Genomic DNA, 18,092 nt, shown 5'->3' on the forward strand with positions numbered 1-18,092 from the left:
CCTCTGAAGTTAGCGCTGAGCTGCGTGGTGGAACCCCTCCTACTAAAAGTTGCAATCCTATGTCCTCTACCATACCCTGTCCCTGTAACCCTAACTGCTCCACCTCATCCTCTGGCTAACCTAAAACGCTCAGCAAGTGATATTCCGCCCGATTGTTTGCAACGGAATCATTTTGTTCCTTTTTTGTCCAAAGACACTCTTCTTTTTCTTCTCCATTCTATTTCGTAGGAGCTACAAAACTATATTTTATAATTAGATGAATTTCGAATCGGTTTTCAGAAATACCTCCATACGACGGTTCCAGTGTGCGAAGCCCCCCTCGAATTTTGGTGGAACGATGCTTGGTCCGGCCATTGGTTGCTTGCTTCGGTCAGCGGTTAGTCCTTCTGAAGCGTCCTCGCTCTGATACCACTTACTGGTCCCTTTGGAGGTCGGCAAGAGGGGAGGGGTGAATTGCCCTGAAAAATAAATTTGACCTTTCTCGAATTTTCAACTAAATACAGAACACTTGTAATTAAAAAAACAGAGACTTAATAAAGAAAATGGATGCAGAGAAGTTACTTGGTTTACAATCAGAAGATTGCTAATCCAAAGAGAATAAGACGCACTATCTGAAGATCTCCTTCGGGCGGAGTAACCTCTTACAACGTTAACAACACAAAAGAAAAGTAAAGCATAAAAAATGGATTACAACTGAGTTGTTTAAACTGTGAAGATCAGTGCTATATTTATAGCACTGTTCGGGGCACCCCGAAGGGTTCCAGGCGCCCGGGGAGGGGGGGATAAAACTTTATCCCCTTTCCGCACAGATCGCGTTGACCGCGATCTGGATAACTATCCAAGTCTGGGCGCCCGGAATGGATCTGAGCGGCAGGACCAGTAAGTCAACTAAGTTGACTTTCTGGTCTGGGCCCTCTGCTCCAGTTCCACCCGCCTTGGTTCGGGTCTTCTGCTCCGGTTCCGTTCGCTTGGGTGATCTTTGCCATCCGGAATAGGGCTCACCCGAACCCAAGTTCCGACCTTCTCCTCGAACAGCCTTCCTTCCCACTTTCTCGTCCCTCGAACGTCGCATACGTTTTTCTCGTCCACCGGTGTACTCTTCCGCGGTCACCTCATCCCTCGGGCGCACCGAGCCCGTCGGCTCTCTCCCCGTGTCGTCCTTCTCGCTAGTCGCGTCTTCCACTCGACTTCTTGTGCTCCTAAGCTCTTGCACACTTAGACGCAGGCGTTAAACCAAACATGACCTAACTTAACTTATTTGATCACATCAAAACACCTTGGAAGTCCAACATAAAGCACATGAGAAAGTAGATGATGATGAGATTCCTCCTCTAGAAAGTCCCTCCCACTACCCTATATAGGGAGAGAAGCCCAAGGTACATATCTCATGAAGAGAAGCCCTAGAGACACACCTCCTAAAGGGTTCTAGTGTAACTGCATGCCCCTTCGCATTACAGTAACTATCTTGTCCCTTTGCATGATAGGAGATCAGACTAGGTCAAGAGGTCAGTCAAGTGGCGAGTCGGGAGGTCGGAGGTCAGACCCATGGCAAATCGATAGGTCAGCAACTTGATCAATTCGGCAAATCCAACAGATCGAATACTGATGATATCTATGTTAATCGAGTCTTGAACCTGCCCCGTCTCTAATGCATCAGCCATTGATCCTGGCGTTGGGCAGGTGGCTTCATCGTTGACTGAGAGAAGACTTCGAACTTAATAAAATAGGACACCAAACACTTCTTCTTCCGCACACCACTAAGAGAGCAAACAGGTACGTTAAGGCGAGAACTAGAAAGGTGGTCCATAGTGCAGGCACTTAGACGCTCAAGTCAGTACGATGGCCTAGCGAAAAGTGAAGATGATGAACAGTAGATGCGTGTGTGCGCATAATGTGAAACATAAAGCGTACCTAGTCAATAGAGAGAACCTCCTTTTATGCGGCCTCTCATAACCTCTACAACAATAAGGCAACAAGGAATATATGATGTCAGAATATGTCAGGTAATGGAAGATGTATAGTCTGGAGGATACACAGTCCTCCGTCGAGGAATCTTCCGTTACCTGAATATGTACGATCTTTTATAACCCTCGCAATAAATGAGGTGGCTGAGAATGTTTACTATCAGATATTGGAAGATGTATAGTCATGCTCATATAAGGTTCCATTACAAGTATAACGGAATATTCCCTGATAAGTAGCTATTATTCTCTGCCAGGTTGTGTGATTCTCTAACAATGCTATCTCCTGAAGATAATCTGAATGACCCTATAGCCAATCAGTTGTATAATGGGGGATTGACAGGAGCAGTGGGGAGCTAAGTCTCTTAAAGCCGACCGACTTTTTGGCCGACCGACTATATGTTGAGAGCTACCTTAGTGTCGAGAAATGAGGAGATAAGTGTTGTAAGTCTGACCGTCTCTTAGGCCAACTGATTGTATACTGAGAACTGTCTTAGCATTGAGAAATGAGCGGTCCTCTAAGTCTGACTGACACCAAGCCCGACCAACTATATACTGAGAGACTATCTTTACTGTGTAGGAGAGTATCTCTGAAGGATGGGGAACTAAGCCCCCTATGCCTAACCAGTTTTTTGTCCGACCGAATTTATTTTGTGTATCTTGGTACTGAATGGAGTGCTAAATTCTTCTAGTCCGATCAACTATAGATCCGACCGACGTTTGGCACGATTGGCTATATAATGAGCGCCTTAGCGCCGAGGAGTGAAGAGTTGAGTCTCACTGAGAGTACCTTGTTATCTACATATACCCTGGCTCTGGCTACGACCGTCACCTCACCTGACTATCATATCGCCTTGACCATCGATCCTTTATTACCTCGGGATCATTGCACAACATACCATATCAGCCACATCATGCCGCAAACTGATACTCGGGCTATTTAGCTTCGGAGACTCCCTCACTGACACCAGAAATTTGGTGGCCACCCATAGGTATTCAGATAATGAAGCTGCTGCCCAACATTCTTATTGGTGAGGCTTCGGCTGGCCACCGGGGTTGCTTCTCAGATGGTTAGCGATCATCTCATCCTTCAATTTATTTTACAAAAGGCATTAATTACTTAATTCGGTAGTTTGATTTAGCACAAGCTATGTATTGCCATTTGCAGCGGCTTGAATAACATGCACTGAACAACTCATTAGATGTTTCAGATTGAGTGGTCCAAGCAGCTGCTCCTTTCCAAACCATCCATCCATTTCAAGTCAATATCTATTGAGACTATCTGATTTGTTTCTCTTGACAGCAGACGCTAACCTGTGGATGAATGGTAGAGCCCATCCATCTTCAGAAATGAGCAATGTTCTTGGTAAGACGGATCTGGGGGAAGGACTACAACCATCCATTCTTCCAACGTCAGCGATTTAACAAAATGAGAACATTCGAAGCGTGTGATCAAGGCAATTGGTTCAGATATCACTGTCTCAGACCACTGCAGTTTTGTTTGGTCGCACATAATTGACCATACGAACAAGTAAATGTAAATAATTATGACAAAAGGTGAATACATTCGCCCCTAACGTTCCCGTCAATCCGTCCCAAGACCAACATAGAGAAGATAAATCATGGACGACTGCTAACCTTTGAAATAGTGACTAACATATAAAGGAATTATTTCCTCAATTTTATCGAGATTCGAACCACAGACCTCATTATGACAATACTTCATATGCTAGTCACTAGACGCATCCGAGGAAACCTACAAATAAATGTAAACAAGTTCTACATCAACGTGACCACAATCAATCTCATTAATTTCTCTATACATTGAGTGAATATGCCAGTAAGTGAATATTCAATCTTCGTTGCCAGGTGTAAATAGATCCTGATGAATTAATGTATCTTTAGTAATTGTATATTAAAGTCATCAACTAAATTATTTGATGAACATTTATATTTCAGTGACGTTCAGATTGGCCAAGTAACATACACAGTAGAAAATAGCATAAACATGCAAACTTAGCTTATATATTTTCGCTTTCAAACTTCAAATTGACCAAACAAAATATATACACGATGAGAACTAAACTGCAAAATTTCATACTGAACATTGTAAACTTTCAGAACTTACCCGAGTAACTTTCATTTGCCATCAATATCATATCAAGACATATAAATTTGACCTTATACATAGGGTTGGTGATTGAAGTAGGCTATATCTCACATTCTTTCTCTTTATTATTTTTTTCATGGCGTTGGACTGGTGAGTAAAATCCGAGGAGAATGCCAATACTATGGTGTTTGCTAAGTACTGAGAACCTAAGATATTTATAAACGTATTTATTATGAATTGTACATTGATATTGTCTGAAAGCGAGAGAGATGACACACTAGCTAAGGGGTGGCTCGAGGTGGCTTGTATGTTGATTGGGAGAAGACCCTGAGCTGGAAGAAGATGATGCCATAAGCGGTCTCGGAACTAGAGCTGCAGACCTGCGCACACCATAGACAAAACCAATGGAAGCATTAGAGCAAGAATCAAGGAATAGGTCTCTGACGCAGACACTCCGACGCTCAAGTCAGAACAATAGTCGACCGAAATGGAGAAGATGATTAACAGTATAACAACAATGTAAATGCACGAGTATGAGGATGCGTATGCATTCCTGCACCTACCTGACCAACGAAGAAGACCTCCTTTTTATACCGTCTCTCATAACTCCGCATTAATGAGGCAGTAGAGAATGTTTGGTATTAGAGTATGTCAGGTGGTGGAGTATGCACGACAGCCTTCCTATAGACCGAGGAAGGCTCCATTCCATGCATATGTCAGAGTAATGATATACTCCCTGATGGATTGTTATGATTATCTAACAATGCTGTCTCCTAGAGAGAATTCGACCGGCTCTTGGCCGACCGACTGTAGACTAGGAGCAATGCTTATGTGGGAAATTGGGCCGCAGATGTCCGATCGACGCTAGGACTGGGTGGATGTGAGCTAAGGGTCATGCTCGTGAGTGGGAAGCTGAGCCCTGGAGGTCTGCCTGACTTTAGGGTCGAGCGGATGTAAGTTAAGAGCCTTGTATTCAGAGAAGTGGGGAGTCGAACCCTTAAGGTCCGATCGACCTTTAAGTCGACCAGGTTTGTGTTGGGGTTTCAGAATCCACTTGAACAATATGTTCGGTCGGAATTTATGTCAGGGGTTCATTTTGCACTCGACCGTTATACTTGAATATAGAGTTCGGTCCAGCCGAGCGATGTGCCTAGCGTGCCCGATTGGCCTTTTGGTCCGATCGGCCAGAGCACTCGGTGGTGGCATTGGACTTAGTTTGGCATGACATCGATACGACCCGAGAGTTGATCCATTCTTGACTTTGACCACCACATCAACCGACTTTCTTAACATCGAACCCAACTTCGAGGGTTCGACCTTACTCGTCGTATCACTAGCCTATCCTTCAAGTCTATTTGAAGGAGACTGCAAGTTAAACTGACTAAATACTTATGTTCTTTACTGTTATTGGCTTGGACATTGGGTCCTATTTCTGCCGTTCGAATTTTACGCTGGGAGCATTGCCCATTCGAATATTTTGCAGTTATGGTAAGAGTTGAGAACAGGCGCGAGAGCAAGCCTGCTTATAACTCGACCGAGCGACACGAGAATCTGGAATTTGTGCGCGAGGGTAGACTCACTTATAACTTGGTTGAGCGGCACGAGAGTTTAGGACATAGGCACAAGGGCATGCTTGCTTATAACTTGGCCAAACGACACGAGAGTTTGGGACATAGGGGCGAGGGAAGACTTGCTTATAACTCGGCCAAGCGACACGAGAGTCTAGGATATAGGCATGAGAGCATGCTCGCTTATAACTCGGACGAACGACGCGAGAGTCTGGGACAGGCGCGAGAGTATGCTCGCCTATAACTCAGTCGAACGACACGAAAGTCTGGGACAAGCACAATAACAGATATGCTTATAACTCAGTCGAACAACAGGAGAGTCTGGGAAATAGCATGAGTGGATGCTCACTTATAACTCGGCCAAATAACATGAGAGTCTAGGACATAGGCGTGAGAGCATGTTCTCTTATAACTCAGCCGAACGGTATGAGAGTCTGGGACATAGGCACGAGAACATGCTCGCTTATAACTCAACCGGTTACACGAGAGTCTGGGATAAGCGCGAAAGCATGCTAGCTTATAGCTCGGCCGAACGACATGAGAGTCTAGAACATAGGCACGAGGGCAGGCTCGCTTATAACTCGGTCGATCGACACGAGAGTCTAGAATATAGGCACGATGGCAGACTCGCTTATAACTTGGCTGATTGGCACGAGTCTAGGACAGGTGTGAAGGCATGCTCGCTTATAACTTGACCAGACGACACAAGAGTCTGGAACATAAGCGCAAGGGCATGGTGGCTTATAATTCGGTCGGACGACACAAGAATCTAGAACAGACGCGAGGGCAGACTCGCTTATAACTCGATTGGATGACATGAGAGTCTGGAACAGGCGTGAGGGAAGACTCGCTTATAAGTCTGGGGCATAGGCACGACGACATGCTTGCTTATAACTTGGTCGGATGACACGAGAGTTTGGAGGTACGATGTATAACCCAAATATCTTGAAAAGTGGAGGCACAGTGTATGACTTGAATGCCTTGGAACATGGGTGTGAGGGCATGATCACTTATAATTCGACCGGTTGAGACAAGAATTTGAGACTTAGGCACCAGGACATGCTCGCTTATAACTTGGTCGGTCGGCACGAGAGTCTAATACTTGAGCGCAAGAGCATGCTCGCTTATAACTTGGCCGGTTGGTACGAGAGTTTCAGACTTGGGCACAAGAGCATACTCGCTTATAACTCGGTCGGACGATATGAGACTTTGGAGGCACCATGTATGATCCAAATGCCTTGGAGAGTGGAGGCACAATGTATGACTTTCATGCTTTGGAGAGTGGAGGCGCAGTGTATGACCTAAATACCTTGGAACATGGGCGCGAGGACATGCTGACTTATAACTTAGTCGGTCGACACTAGTCTGGAAGGCACGGTGTTTAACCCCGAATGCCTTGAAGAGAGAAGGTACGATGTATGACCTGAATGCCTTGGAGAGCGGCAGAGGCACGGTGTATGACTCGGATGCCTTGAAGATCGGAGGCACAGTGTATGACACGGATGCCTTAGAGGGCGAAGGCTTAGTATATGACCTGGATGCCTTACATCTTGGATGCGAGGGCATGTTTGCTTTTAACTCGGCCGGTCAACATGAGAGTCTGGGAGGCACGATGTATGACCCGAATGCCTTGAACAGTGGAGGCATGGTGTATGACCCGGATGCTTTGAAGAACGAAGGCACAGTATGTGACTCGGATGCCTTAAAGAGTGGAGGCACGGTGTGTGACTCGGATGCCTTAAAGAGTGGAGGCACGGTGTATGACTCGGATGCCTTAAAGAGTGGAGGCACGGTGTGTGATCTGGATGCCTTGGAGCTTGATCGTAAGGGCATGCTTGCTATAACTCGACCGGTCAGCACGAGAGTCTGAGTTTCTGTATTGCTAAAAATAGGGATATATTTTGAACTTTAAATATAAAATCTAAATTTTAGACTTATACGTCGAGCTAGCTTGAACAGATAATCTCAAGCTACAGCACAGAGATGGATAAGTTGCTTGATGTGACCAAGGTGCCGATTGAATTTGCTACTAAGCTATTAATTGCCAATCGACTCCTACTTGAGGATGTCGATCAGACTTTATGTGCAGATGTCGATTGGATGTCTGATCTGTCTACTAGGCCCTTCTTACTATGTTCTTGAAGGAGATCGTTGGAAGGAGAGTAAGGATGATGCTTTATTCGCTTCTCTTGACTCAATCATTCGACAAAGCCTCTTGGCATACTGATGGCATTCACTGGTAGCATGATGAGGAGATTGATGGTAGACACAAAAATATTTGTGCCTTTTAGGCGGTGACTGATCCAGTTCCCGCACTACTCTTTCTTCTTAGATTGGCGGAAGATTCGGGCAGGAGTTTTTGGGGTGTTTCGGAGGTGGTGGTGGTTTCTGACCGACTTAACCTATCAGAGCTGAGACAGTCACCTCTTTCCGAGCGGCCTGTGCTTCTTCTATATTAATGTATTTGACCGCTTTCCCTAGCAGGTAGCCGAATTCCTTTGCGGGTATTTTGACAAGGGCTCAGAAAAATTCTCCTTCTGAAAGACTTTGGGAGAAAGCGCTTATTAATATCTCGGAAATGACGGACAGAACATCTAGCGCCACTTGGTTAAATTACCTGATGTATGCTCGTAGGGATTCTTTAGCCCCTTGCTTGAGCGTGAACAAACTCAGGCTGGTCTTTTGATACCTCCTGCTACTGGGAAAGTGGTACCGGAACGCTTTGTGAAAATCTTTGAAGTAGAAAATGGACTCAGTCGGGAGACGACTGAACCATCTTTGTGCCAAATCAGAAAGGTGGTCAGGAATACTCGACGCTTAACTCCATCCGTGTATTGATGGAAGATGGTTGCGTTCTCGAATTTCAGTAGATGATCTTCTGGGTCGGTCGTTCCACCATATTCTCCAATTGTCAAACGACGGAAGTGACTCAGTAGTTTGCCTTCCAAAATTTATTGAGAGAACGACACTCTTATATGCGCGGGGGAAATACTAGCCATCGACGCTTTCTTCTTTCGAAGGTCCTGAGCGGACGCGTATCCAGAAGATGATATTTGAGGTCTTTTAGCTCGCCCCATATCGTCGAATGGGGTGCGGAATAATACCCTATGATACGCAACCGGGGAGGGCGGCACAAGCGGCAAGTTGTTCGGATGCACAGGCGCTTGCACGAAGCTTGCAGAAGGCGGAGGAGCTTATTGGAACCCAGTCGGGGCTTCCACTTGGGTCCCTTGCTAGATGTGAGGTCCCATTATTGACGCAGCATGGTTATTCTGTAAAGGACATCTAGCTACTATCTATTGTTGCTGCACTATCTTCTGCGCTCGAGCAACTATTAGCATCTTCAAGTCTTCTTATGACAAGGTAACGATAGTGAGTCTTCCAGCCTCTTTCATCTTTACGTTTCAGATTTAGACGGAGTTCCCACAAACGGTGCTAAATTTGACCCTGTCTGAATGTGAGGGGCATGATGTGCTAGCTAGGGGTGGCATTGAGGTGGCTTGTATGTTGACTGGGAGAAGACCCTGAGTTGGAAAAGATGACGTTAAGCGGTCCTAGAACTAAGAACTGTGGACCTGCGCACAGCGTAAATAGAGCCAACAGAAGCGTTAGAGAACTAGGGAAGGGGCACCTGACATAGGCACTCCGATGCTCAAGTCAGAATAGTAGCCGAGCGAAATGGAGAAGACGATGAACAGTAGAACAACAGTGTAAATGCATATGTGGATGTGTATGCATTCCTGCACCTACTTGGTCAACGGAGAGGATCCCCTTTTTATATCATTTCTTATAACCTTGGCATTAATGAGGCGGCAGAGAATGTCTGGTATCAGAGTATGTCGGGTGGTGGAGTATGTACAACAACATTCCTGTAGGCGCAGGAAGGCTCCATTGTATGCATATGTCAGAGTAATGACATATTCCCTGACAGGTTGATATGATTCTCTGATAATGCTATCTCCTAGAGAGAGTCCGACTGGCTCTGGGGCGATCGGTTATAGACCAGGAGTTATGCTCATGTAGGGAACTGGCCCAGATGTCTGACCGGCGCTGAGGTCGGGCGAATGTAAGCTAAGGGTCATGCCCATAAGTGGGAAGTTGAGCCCTGGAGGTTCAACCGACTCTGGGGCGGGACAGATGTAAGTTGAGAGCCTTGCATTTGGAGAAGCGGCGAGCTGAGTCCTTTAAGGTCCGTCCAACCTTTAAGTCAACCGGATTTATGCGAGGGATTCGGAATCTACTTGGACAATATGTCCGGTCAGACTTTATATCGGGGGTTCATTTTGTATTCGATCGCTATACTTGAATATAAAGTTCGGTCCAACCGAGCGATGTGCGTAGAATGCCCAATCAACCTTTTGGTCCGATCGGCCAGAGCATTCGGAGTGACAATGCACTTATTTCGGTATGGCATTGATACGACCCGAGAGTTAACTCCTTGATTTTAACCGCCACATCAATCGACTTTCTTAACGTCTAACACAACTTGGGGGGACCTCATACATGAAGAGGAGTTAATGTGTTAAGGAACAAGAGTGTTCACGTGAGGCATTCATTGGCTAGAAGCTGACAAAGAATACTACTAAAACAAAGCAAGGCCAACTGGCAGAAAAAGTTGAGTTAGCGGAGCAGAGAGGAAGCTGCCTCAAGTAAGAAGAATTCAGAATTCTTGCAAGCTTTTAGCAAATTATAATCTCAACTTAAGACTATATTTTTGTTTCTATCCAAGAATGCATGTTTTTTCTTTAGGCAAGTATAGCTCTGGTGATAAAAAGTATTCTTTCTAATTGGAAAAAAAAACTACTGCATACACCAGAAGAACATCTAATATTCAGATTGAAGTCAAAATTCTTAGTGAAGAAAATACGACACTCAAGTTTGTTAAAAAAAAACCATCAGTTTGTGGGTATTAGAGGACTCAAATTCACAGTTCTTTCAGGGCTCTTTGACTGTTAGTCCAATCACGAGCCAACCTTGCTCTAATATCATTTGTTAGAACTATTGACATCATTCAACAAGGGAGGGGTGAATAACAATTTGCTTCGGTCTTGTTTGTGATAGTGTGCTCGTCTACACAAGGTTAATACAGTGTAAAACACAAATAACACACACACAACAAAGTAAGCACAAGAGACACCTCAATTTTACATAATTCCAAACCCCCTGTTCCTACTTCACATAAAATTGAGATATCTCTTATGCTTGTTCTGTTTTGTGTGTGGTATTCGTGTTTTCCACTGCATATTAGCCTTTTATAAATGAACACACGATTGACAAATAAGAACGAAGTGAATCATTCTTCACCCCCACTAGCGATGTCAATGGCCCCACACAATTATATTTGTTTCCAATGAATTTTTCCGAGGGATGCATGCTTTTAAGAGTACTCAGATTCATCCTAAATGATTTGTCTAGTTTCTTCAAGAGTCACATTTGAGTCCATAAATAAGAAAGACCCGATGATGATTTGTAATTCCGTTAAATGAAACAAGATTCCCACCAAATTTCTTCATACTACTCACCTTATTCTCTTTCTTTCCAATTCCAACAAGATTATCTAGCTTCCTTCCTAATATTACGTGCAATCCTACATGACCTCAATTTGCACCGTCCTTATTTCGGTTGGATCATACAGATGGAACTCCTTTTCCCTCATCCAGAGGACATGTCCTAATTTTAAACTCGCTACCGATCACCACCCACGTGTATACGAATTTGTAGATATGGATAAGGATACTCACAGTTTCTCGTACCTTTTACTGAAACTCGTGTGATTAACGTCGCGACATTTGTTGAAAGAGAACAGCTCCAATGTGCCGAAAGAATGAGGCACGTTAGCCGAAACCACACACCTAACTACTTAAAGCATCATAACGTCAGTGTTTGTTACTGAATTAAGGGGGATTGATCACGTCAATTGAGATACGAAACCTTGGTAATGGTTGTAGGGATTCATATCCATTCAGGTCCAAAACCAAAATAAGCCAACACCGAACAAAAATTCTCACCCACAAGATCAGCAGTTAGCATTGCGTTAGGTTAGACAGCTAAAAAGATCATTTCCTGGAAGTTTCTTGGAGACTGGAGAGTCAAAACCGCCGTTTGGCTGCATCGCTGCCCGTCTCCCACGAAGGTTCACAGAAATTAAACGACCCATGTCTCCGCTTTCAGGACTTCTCCCGTATTGTGCAACCCACTACCCTACTTTATGTCCCAAAACTATCCTTCTTATCCGAAAAACCGCGTCGGTATAGAAAAGACGATATAATAAACAAGGAGGGGAGAGCGAGACTGCATTCACCTGGAGAGCGAAGAAGCGGAAGCGCAATGGATACCAACATCGTCGGTGACCAGATCCCGAGCCCCCGTGGATACGCCCTCAGCGGCAAGGTCATGCTCATCTCCACCGTCGTCCTCTTCGGGGCCGTCCTCCTCCTCCTCGCCCTCCACCTCTACCTCCGCTCGCGCTTCCTCCTCCTCCGCCAGCGTCACCGCCGCATCAGGCGACGCCTCGTCTTGGCCCACGACGGTGCCGGTAGAGCTTTTCCCGCCGCGCCCTCCTCCCGCGGACTCGATCCCTCCGTCGTCAAGTACCTCCCCTTGCGCATCTCCGCCGGCAGCGAGGAGGAAGCAGAGGACTGCGCGGTGTGCCTTAGCAACTTCGAGGAGGGCGAGAAGATGCGCGTTCTTCCGCGGTGCGCCCATCGCTTCCACATCGACTGCATCGACATGTGGTTCCATTCCCACTCCAGCTGCCCCCTCTGCCGCTCCACCGTGGAGGCGCATCCCGTGATGCCACCAGCGCCATCGCCTCCGGAGCCGGATCGGCCATCGTCGGCGGATCTGTGCCCCGGGAGCTGGAGAGGGGTGGGTGTGGGGTCGCCGGGATCCGCCTCGCGGGAGATCAGGATCGACGTGCCAGAGAGGGGATTGGAGGAGGACGAGCTAGGGTTAGGGTTGAAGTCGCCGGGGAGCCGGATGATTTTGCTGGTGAAGCTTCTTAATAGGGATTCCAGGTTTTTCCGAAGCGGTGGCACGACGGAAGAATCGTCAGAACTAGAGAACGGAGAAGGGCCAGCGAGTCACCCACCGCGGCCGCCGCCTTCGTCGGCACAATAGCCGCCGGTTCCGGAGGAGGTGCGGCGGAATGCTAACTGTGTAATAAAAGGCTACTCTTCAGGAGTTGTTCAATGTAGCGTAGACAGTATAGATGACTTTTCTTTTTCTTTTTTCCTTTTTTATAATTGTCAAGGTACAGAATTTTGTTAAACCCTTGTATTGTTAATTAAGGAAATACTCCAATGCTTTGTATTTTGAATTGTGGATATGTTATTTCATAATTTTTCAGTAGCTTCGTGAGAAGGTTCAAGTGTACACTAGATAAAAAAAAACAGTGATAATTTTTTTTTTAATTTAGTTGATGAATGAAAATTTAAAATTAGAACATTATCTAGAAACGCAAATTAACACAGTTTTGTAAAATTTTATTAAATTGCTACTGAATGTATCATAAACCTAAAACCAGTTTAGATCGTAACTATTAACTCATTAAACATTTAAATTAGTTAATTCTAAAATTATATATAAAAAAAAAGGTCCTTTATACCGAGAGCTAAAATTTTATGTATTATTTTAAAAATTGATTTGTTTAAATAAATTAAGTATTTTCATTAATACCAATGGGGTGGTGGCGCAGTTGGTTAGCGCGTAGGTCTCATAGCTGTTGAGTTATCCTGAGGTCGAGAGTTCGAGCCTCTCTCACCCCAATTCTTTTGGTGATGAGGATTAATGCGCTTCAGTGATGATCAGGGTTCATCACAACCATCTGATAGAGAGATGTCTTAAAAGTGCTTCTGAGCCAAGGTTTTTTTCCCCATTTTCATTGACATGTGTTTTGACTCGTATACAAATCAGTCTTTTTAATTAATCAGGTTCTCAGCTTCCATTTGGCACTGTTTAAATAATTTTTTTTTTATAAAAAACTACCATTTCTTTTCGAATAATTTGTTTGTATTTAGGAAGGAAAATGTTTCATTACTTTCAATAATAAACAATCATTTTAAAAATAATAGAGGTCCTTTTAATGCCTTTCCCAGTTCTGCTTTTAAAATGATCAGAAAATAGGAAAAACAACAAGCTGTGCCGATGCTGATCCAAGTGAAGTTAAAATTAAGCATGGCCTACATTTTCCTTTATACTTGCGGCATAAAATGATCTACAACTCGAATCGCGCTCTCTCCGCTCTTTGAACTTCTAAATCTAGACTTCAAAACCAAAATAATTTTACAACTTTTTTTCGCGAAGAAGATGCCATTAGGAGAGGAGAGGAGATCATCCAAATTATATACTCATTGATTGACTTATTCATTTATTGTTTGTTTTTTAATTTTCTTTTGTCCCTCGCGAGCCAACTAAAAAGGCAGAAGGAAGGATTTGAATGCAAACTTACGGCGATGGCTTGTAGTACAATGACGTTAAAAGCATTCCTTTTTTCTTTCATTCTCATGTGCTTGTGGAAATCCAGCTTTGAGCAGGAAATCTTTAACCCATTGGCTTACGAGGCGGAAGGAGACGGTGTGACCGACGATAGTCAGGTATATATATATATATACACACAATTTGTTTGATTCAGAAATCCCTTTAAATGTTTCGTTAATTCATCAAATATAATATTTGATTCAATGATCTTCCGTTCAGGCGTTAGTAGACGCATGGGACTCAGCGTGCGAGCACCATGCGCCGGCGATCTTCCTCATCCCGGAGAACACCACCTTCTTGTCCGGTCCGGCGAGCTTCGAAGGCCCATGCCGCGTCACTCCGACGGTCCAAATCCGCGGCACGTTGAAGGCCATCGATTCCCTCAGCGCCTTCCACGACCCCGGCTGGATTGAGTTCAAGCACCTCGACGACCTCCACATTGACGGCGGCGGCACCTTCGACGGCCAGGGTTCCCGCTCTTGGTCCCACGCCTGCTCGTACTGCAAAAAACTCCCCATGGTAATTAATCAATCATTTCGTTGAAATTTTTTGGATTTCGATTGCAAATTAATTAATATCCAAATCGTCTCATTTTTCTCATTTAATTTATATATTTGCACACAGTCACTGAGGCTTCTGAAGGTGAGCAATACGACGGTGAGCAACTTGACCTTCGTCGACAGCAAAGGGTTCCATATCAGCGTCCAGATGAGCTCCTCCATCAACGTAAACCGCCTCAACATAACCGCCCCCGGCAACAGCCCCAACACCGACGGCATCCACATAAGCGAGTCCAACGACGTCAAGATCTCCGACCTCCACATCAGCACCGGCGACGACTGCATATCGATCGGTCAAGGCGCCACCGACGTCCACATAGAGAATATCATTTGTGGCCCCGGCCATGGAATTAGGTAGGTGTCTAATCCTTCTCATTCACAACAATATATATTTAGAGGTAGAATTGATGGATATTATTTACCTAATATCGATGCGACAGTATCGGAAGTCTTGGGAAGTACGAAAACGAATCGGATGTTTCCGGTGTGCACGTGCGCAATTGCTCCATTTCCGACACGACAAACGGCGTCAGGATCAAGACTTGGCCGGGCTCCCCTCCCAGCCAAGCATTCAACTTCACGTTCCAGGACATCGTCATGGACAACGTCTCCAACCCCATCATCATCGACCAACAATACTGTCCGGATGCTAAATGCGTTGCACCTGTACGAGATAGCTAGCTAAACCCGAACTAATTAACCCACAAAATAAATCTTCGATATCGTGCAAACTGATGACTCGCTCTCTGGTTGAAATTTGCAGCCATCTCAAGTGAAGATCAGCAACGTGACGTACAACAGAATAAGGGGGACTTCGAACGAGCAGGTGGCAGTGTCGCTACTTTGCAGCCAAAGCGTGCCTTGTGAGAACGTGATTCTGCAGGACATCAACCTGACCATGGCAAGCAATATCACGTCCAATGCCACCTTGTCAACTTGCTCCAATGTTGTTAATGGTTCTGCAGTAGGAACTCAGACTCCTGATCCCTGTCTTACAAAGGTCTAGGATCTTGATTAATTATGTGTTATTCAATGGATGACTTCCATTATATACAGAAAAGTTCGACTAAAACGTTTACAAGGAAATGGATAGAATTCTTTTACCTTCATTCCAGCATTAAATGAAAGAATCTAAAATCCAATTAGAGATCATATCATTCATTTATAGCATCTTAGATGAAACGAAGAAAGATGACGTCTATAATATAGAAATTAAGAAAAAAAAAATTAATCATATTATTGAATTCAAAATTGATGATAGAAAATACAAAGTATAAAGTCTTTATATAATTTAGTTAAAAAACCCTAAACTCTAAATATAAAAGGAAAAAAAGTCAAATTGTCCTAAAAGTTATAAACAAATAAATATATATAATCTAACATCCCTCCTCATACTCACGATGTAACAGTTAAAAGCATTGAGAGTTTGTCAGATAAGAAACGAATGTGTGAAGCAGAATGTGACTTGGTAAACATATCAACAATCTGTAGCTTTGAAGGAACAAAAAATAATATGATTGTGTCAATCTGAAGATGGTGACGAGTAACGTGATAATCAATTTCAATATATTTCGTCTGCTCATGAAAAATTGAATTACATGTAATTTGAATAGCACTTTGATTATCACAATATAATGGAGCAAGTTGATGAAGAGAAATACCCATATCTGCAAACAACCAACGCAACCAAACTATCTCACAAATAGTTGAGGTCATGGTAAGATACTCAACTTCTGTAAAAGATCTAGAAATAACATTTTACTTTTTACTCTTCCAAGAAATGAGGGAATCATCAAGAAAAATGCAGAAGTCAGTGGTAAATTTACAATCTGTAGGATCACCAGCCCAATCTGCATCAGAATATGTACACAGTTCAAGAGATAAAGTAGAAGGAAATAAAATGCTGTGAAATTGAGTGTCTTGAAGATATCTGAGAATATGAAGAACAACAACCCAATGAACTGTAGTTGGTGCATCGATAAATTGACTAACGACATGAATAGCATATGTAATATTTAGACGAGTCATAGTGAGATAAACCAAGCTTCCAGTAATAGTTCTGTAGAAACTAGGATCCAACAAAGGTGAGCCATCAGGTAAAGAATATCGAGCATTACTCTCAACAGGAGTATCAATAACTCTATTATCAATAAGACGAGCACGCTCAAACAGATCAGATATATACTTTGACTGAGATAGAAGATAACATTTCGAGGAATAAGTAACCTCAATACCTAAAAAGTAGCGTAGTATACCCAATTCTTTCATAGCAAAACGACGAGCTAACTCAGATTTCAAGGAAGCAATTCCATCAGAATCATCACCAGTAATAATCATGTCATCAACATATAAAAAGAATATGACCTGCACTTGTACATCTAACAAACAATGCTGAATCATGATTACTAGGATGAAAACCAAGCGAACTAATCACTGTAGAGAACTTCTCAAACCAAGTACAAGGTGCTTGTTTGAGACCATAAAACGCTTTACAAAGCTTGCAAACTTCACCAGGTTGGTGTAAAATACCAGGAGGAGGTGTCATATAAACTTCTTCATAAAAATCACCATTTAGAAATGCATTCTTGACATCCATATGAGGTATTCTCTATCAACGAACAGAAGCAACAGTAACTAGAGTACGAACAATCGTCATCTTCGAGACAGGAGCAAATGTTTCTTCATAATTCATACCATACTCCTGAGAATAACCTTTAGCAACAAGACGAGTTTTGTATTGCTCGATAGATCCATCAGATTTAGTTTTGATCTTATATACCATCGAGAACCAATAGTGTGTTTTGCTGGTGGCAACGGAATCAAATCTCATGTATGAGTCTGATGCAAAGAAGTTAGTTCTTCAATCATAGCACTCTACCAAAGTGGATTACAAACAGCTTCTTTATAGGATATAGGTTCAGAAAGACAATGAATAGATGCAACAAATGAAGCAAAAGAATGAGAATAACAAGAGTACGCAAAATCTGGAAGTTTAGTAGACTTACAAACAAGAGTAGATTGACGTCGGTGGAGAGAAGGATCATTCACAACCTCAGGAGATGATTGGGTAGTGGCAGAAGGAGGAGCATGTGGAGCAGATATCTCAGGAACCAAAGTACCGGATTCAGTTGAGCTACCAATAGGAGTTGTAGGTGAAACTTCCTCAGTGTCGATATTGAAAGGATCAATACAAAGTAGATCTGACTTTGTCATATCATGTGAACTAGCTGGAATAACAAAGAATGGAATATGCTTAAGAAACACAATATGACGAGCGACATACAATTTTTGACTAACGGGATCAAAGCAATAATATCCTTTTTTAGTAACATCATAATCCAAAAAAATGCAAAGAGTATATCGAGAGGCTAATTTATTATGCTCCACAAGTGGACGAAGGACAAAGTAAGTACAA

At 43.5% G+C, this 18,092-nt stretch overlaps 2 protein-coding genes and 2 non-coding genes across 4 annotated transcripts; all 4 read left to right on the top strand.

Moving 5' to 3' along the window:
• Window positions 1-11,879: 11,879 nt before the first annotated feature.
• LOC122038177 (RING-H2 finger protein ATL64-like) lies at window positions 11,880-12,957 on the top strand. Its single transcript, XM_042597810.1, has one exon. It carries the CDS (start codon window positions 11,967-11,969, stop codon window positions 12,756-12,758), a length of 792 nt encoding a protein of 263 aa, XP_042453744.1. The 5' UTR covers window positions 11,880-11,966; the 3' UTR covers window positions 12,759-12,957.
• Window positions 12,958-13,320: 363 nt separating this feature from the next.
• Window positions 13,321-13,405, top strand: TRNAM-CAU. Its single transcript is given in 2 exon segments — window positions 13,321-13,358; window positions 13,370-13,405. It is a non-coding gene; the product is annotated as a tRNA-Met (tRNA).
• Window positions 13,406-13,412: 7 nt separating this feature from the next.
• On the top strand, window positions 13,413-13,500 carry LOC122039392. Its single transcript, XR_006128220.1, has one exon. It is a non-coding gene; the product is annotated as a small nucleolar RNA snoR114 (small nucleolar RNA).
• Window positions 13,501-14,092: 592 nt separating this feature from the next.
• Window positions 14,093-15,683, top strand: LOC122005787 (exopolygalacturonase-like). Its single transcript, XM_042560995.1, has 5 exons — window positions 14,093-14,233; window positions 14,337-14,636; window positions 14,742-15,031; window positions 15,118-15,343; window positions 15,441-15,683. The coding sequence occupies exons 1-5, from the start codon at window positions 14,093-14,095 to the stop codon at window positions 15,681-15,683; spliced, it is 1,200 nt and encodes a 399-aa protein (XP_042416929.1).
• The last annotated feature ends 2,409 nt before the right edge of the window (window positions 15,684-18,092 follow it).

The sequence above is a fragment of the Zingiber officinale genome, chromosome 1A (assembly GCF_018446385.1).
Source record: "Zingiber officinale cultivar Zhangliang chromosome 1A, Zo_v1.1, whole genome shotgun sequence".
NCBI lineage: Eukaryota > Viridiplantae > Streptophyta > Magnoliopsida > Zingiberales > Zingiberaceae > Zingiber > Zingiber officinale.